The sequence below is a fragment of the Aplysia californica genome, unplaced genomic scaffold (genome assembly GCF_000002075.1).
Source record: "Aplysia californica isolate F4 #8 unplaced genomic scaffold, AplCal3.0 scaffold00207, whole genome shotgun sequence".
Taxonomy (NCBI): Eukaryota; Metazoa; Mollusca; class Gastropoda; order Aplysiida; family Aplysiidae; genus Aplysia; species Aplysia californica.
In genome coordinates, this window is record NW_004797477.1 from 999543 (window position 1) to 1002042 (window position 2500).

Sequence of the window (2500 nt, forward strand, 5' to 3'; positions counted from 1 at the left end):
GAGACAGAGAGGAGGACAGAGAGAGTTTGAGAATGATTGAAAGAGACAGAGGGACAGACAGACAGACAGACAGACAGACAGACAGACAGACAGACAGACAGACAGACAGACAGACAGACAGCTGTTACTATACGGACCATCAGGTTTGTTTTTTTACACAAGCCGTCTCGTCTCAAGATATAATGAATCTGATTGGCATGGCGCTTCTGACTTGCGCTTCGTTAAGCTCAAACTACTGTTCTTGCTCACCTTCAGATCAGAGGGAGAACACAGAAGCACGCTGCTCACCATGGCTGCTGGGATCACGAACCTCGCTGATAACACCAGCAACACGTCTGGGGCCCCAGGTCTGGACGCCGATGATTTGGACAGTTTGGGACTGGGTGCAGAAGATCTCATGTACTTTTATCCAGGTAAGTAATTATTTTGGTCAGTTTTTGCTGGACAGTTAAGCGGGGTACCCACTACGGCTGGATCGGGCCGAACTCCCAACTCAATCGCGTGAAACTGAAAACAAACATGTTTGGTTTTTTTAGGCGACCGAGTCGGGCGATCGGCCGGATCCCATCCCTAGGCGGGCACACCGTATTAGTAGTATGGCTCTTGCTCAGTGTATATCAGAACACGGTTGGGGGCATTAGGACTCAGAAGTGAGCATAATTTGTGAGGCATCGTGGTGAAATCAGGCGTACGTCAAAATAATGAAATCGAAGGTATCGACATTTTTCGGTCGGTTTAGCAATTTTTGACATTTTTTGTTTTTTTAGATCAATACCTTTCATGCCCATTAAAAAACACATTTCCGAGTGAATTTTACCGAAAAACGCGTTAATTAATGACACAGAATAATGTTACATTTTCAGCTTTCAATGTCTCTCAAGCATTACAAAATTTTGCCCGGCATTCTCTCGCTAATTTTACCTCTAAAACCATGCTACCCTCACCTTATTCGACTGCAAATATTTTGACTTCTATTCAAGGTAGATGAATTATTTTTAAAAAATAGAAAGCTGATCTTCTTCTTCTTCTTCTCGATCGCATCACACTTGAAGTCTGGTATCTGTCATAAAGTGGGCCGTCCTGCTGAGTTCATCTGGCGGCCCGTATAACTTCTCTTGTAGCGTCAGTGGGGTTGGCCACGTTGCCTGTCTCAGGGCAGAAAGCTAATCAAATTTATAAGCTTTCAGATGATACCAATAACTCCACATCTCCAAAAATTGACGAGCGGCTGATTCCACCTCGCCGTGATATATAAATTGTATCCCCTGTTTAGTAGTAACAAACGTCCAAATAAAAAGAAAACAACAGAAATTTGAGAACAAAAAAAGCCCAACCAAACAAGCAGAGTCGTGCGTTGGTGTTGTGGTGCAAAAGATGCTTCTCTGGTGGATTTGGGGGATAATGTGGTCGCTTTTAGGGACAAGCGGGCTAACCCAGATTTCGGGGGTTTCCAGAAATTTTGACCAACACTAAAAAGTGGGCATTACCCTAGCTATAAAAGAAGTTTGGTTTTTAATTGGTGTGTATATTTGTTTGGTTATAGAGAAAACCCTCCATGTCTTTTAAAGAAACTGAACCGGGGTCCAAAAACTCTACCTTCGATTTTTTCATAACAGCATTTTTCGGGATAGAGCCCCCTTGTGCTTTAAAGCGACAATGTATAAACTGTTACTGCACAGTCGTGTAGGGCTGTTCTATGACAGGCTCTACCTCGTCGAAGCTGAATAGAAAATGGTGAAATCAGGTGCTCGTCAATGTTTGGGCATGTGGAGGTATTGGTACCATCTGAATACTTATTTGTTTGCCAAATGTATTGCTTTCAATTAGAAAAACCCATTTATCTTGAATAGGAGTTCAAATATTCGCGGTTGAAGGAGGTGGGGGTCACCAGGTTTCAGCGGTAAAATTAGGGAGAAAATGGCTGCCAAATTTTGTTACCTTCAATAGCTTGAGAGACCTTGAAAACCTGAAAATTACATGTTTTGTGCCTTTAATCAATGTTTTTCAAAAAAACATTCACATGGAAGTGCGCTTTTCTATGAACATAAAAAGTGTTGAGCCAAAATTATATTTTTTTTTAATCGATAGAAATTGTCAAACTGACTTTAAAAAAGTGCCTGCTTCTTCGATGTTATTATTTTGACGAGCGCCTGATTTCACCACGCTACCTCACTTACAATGCCCTTCAAACACTAAACACCGGCGTCAGTGTAGCACTGGGGTAATGCGCTTCGCTGTCGTATGCAGGAGACCCGAATTTGATTCCCAGAAGGGAAGAACTCTTTATCGAGTTCCCCGCTCTTTCTGATGGGATGTTGTATCCCTGCCCGCTCGGGTTGGCCCTGCAGGAATATGGGGTCAAGAGCCCGCCGTCTAAAACGTCTAAATATTAAAAATTCTCCAATTTTTTATTTGTTTTTCTTTCTTTTTTGGGGGGGGGAAAAAAGAAACCCAACTACATTAAAAAAGATGTTGTACATTGACATTAACACACACGTCA

General features: G+C 42.3%; 1 protein-coding gene across 1 annotated transcript in view; it reads left to right on the forward strand.

The window, feature by feature from the left end:
- Positions 1 to 259: 259 nt before the first annotated feature.
- The window catches only part of LOC101853320 (galanin receptor type 1-like), a 6425-nt gene continuing 4184 nt past the window's right edge, over positions 260 to 2500 (forward strand). The window contains exon 1 of the mRNA XM_005099266.2: positions 260 to 413. Coding sequence (XP_005099323.1) covers positions 290 to 413 — 124 coding nt within the window. The 5' untranslated portion in view covers positions 260 to 289. The remainder of the gene's footprint in view (positions 414 to 2500) is intronic.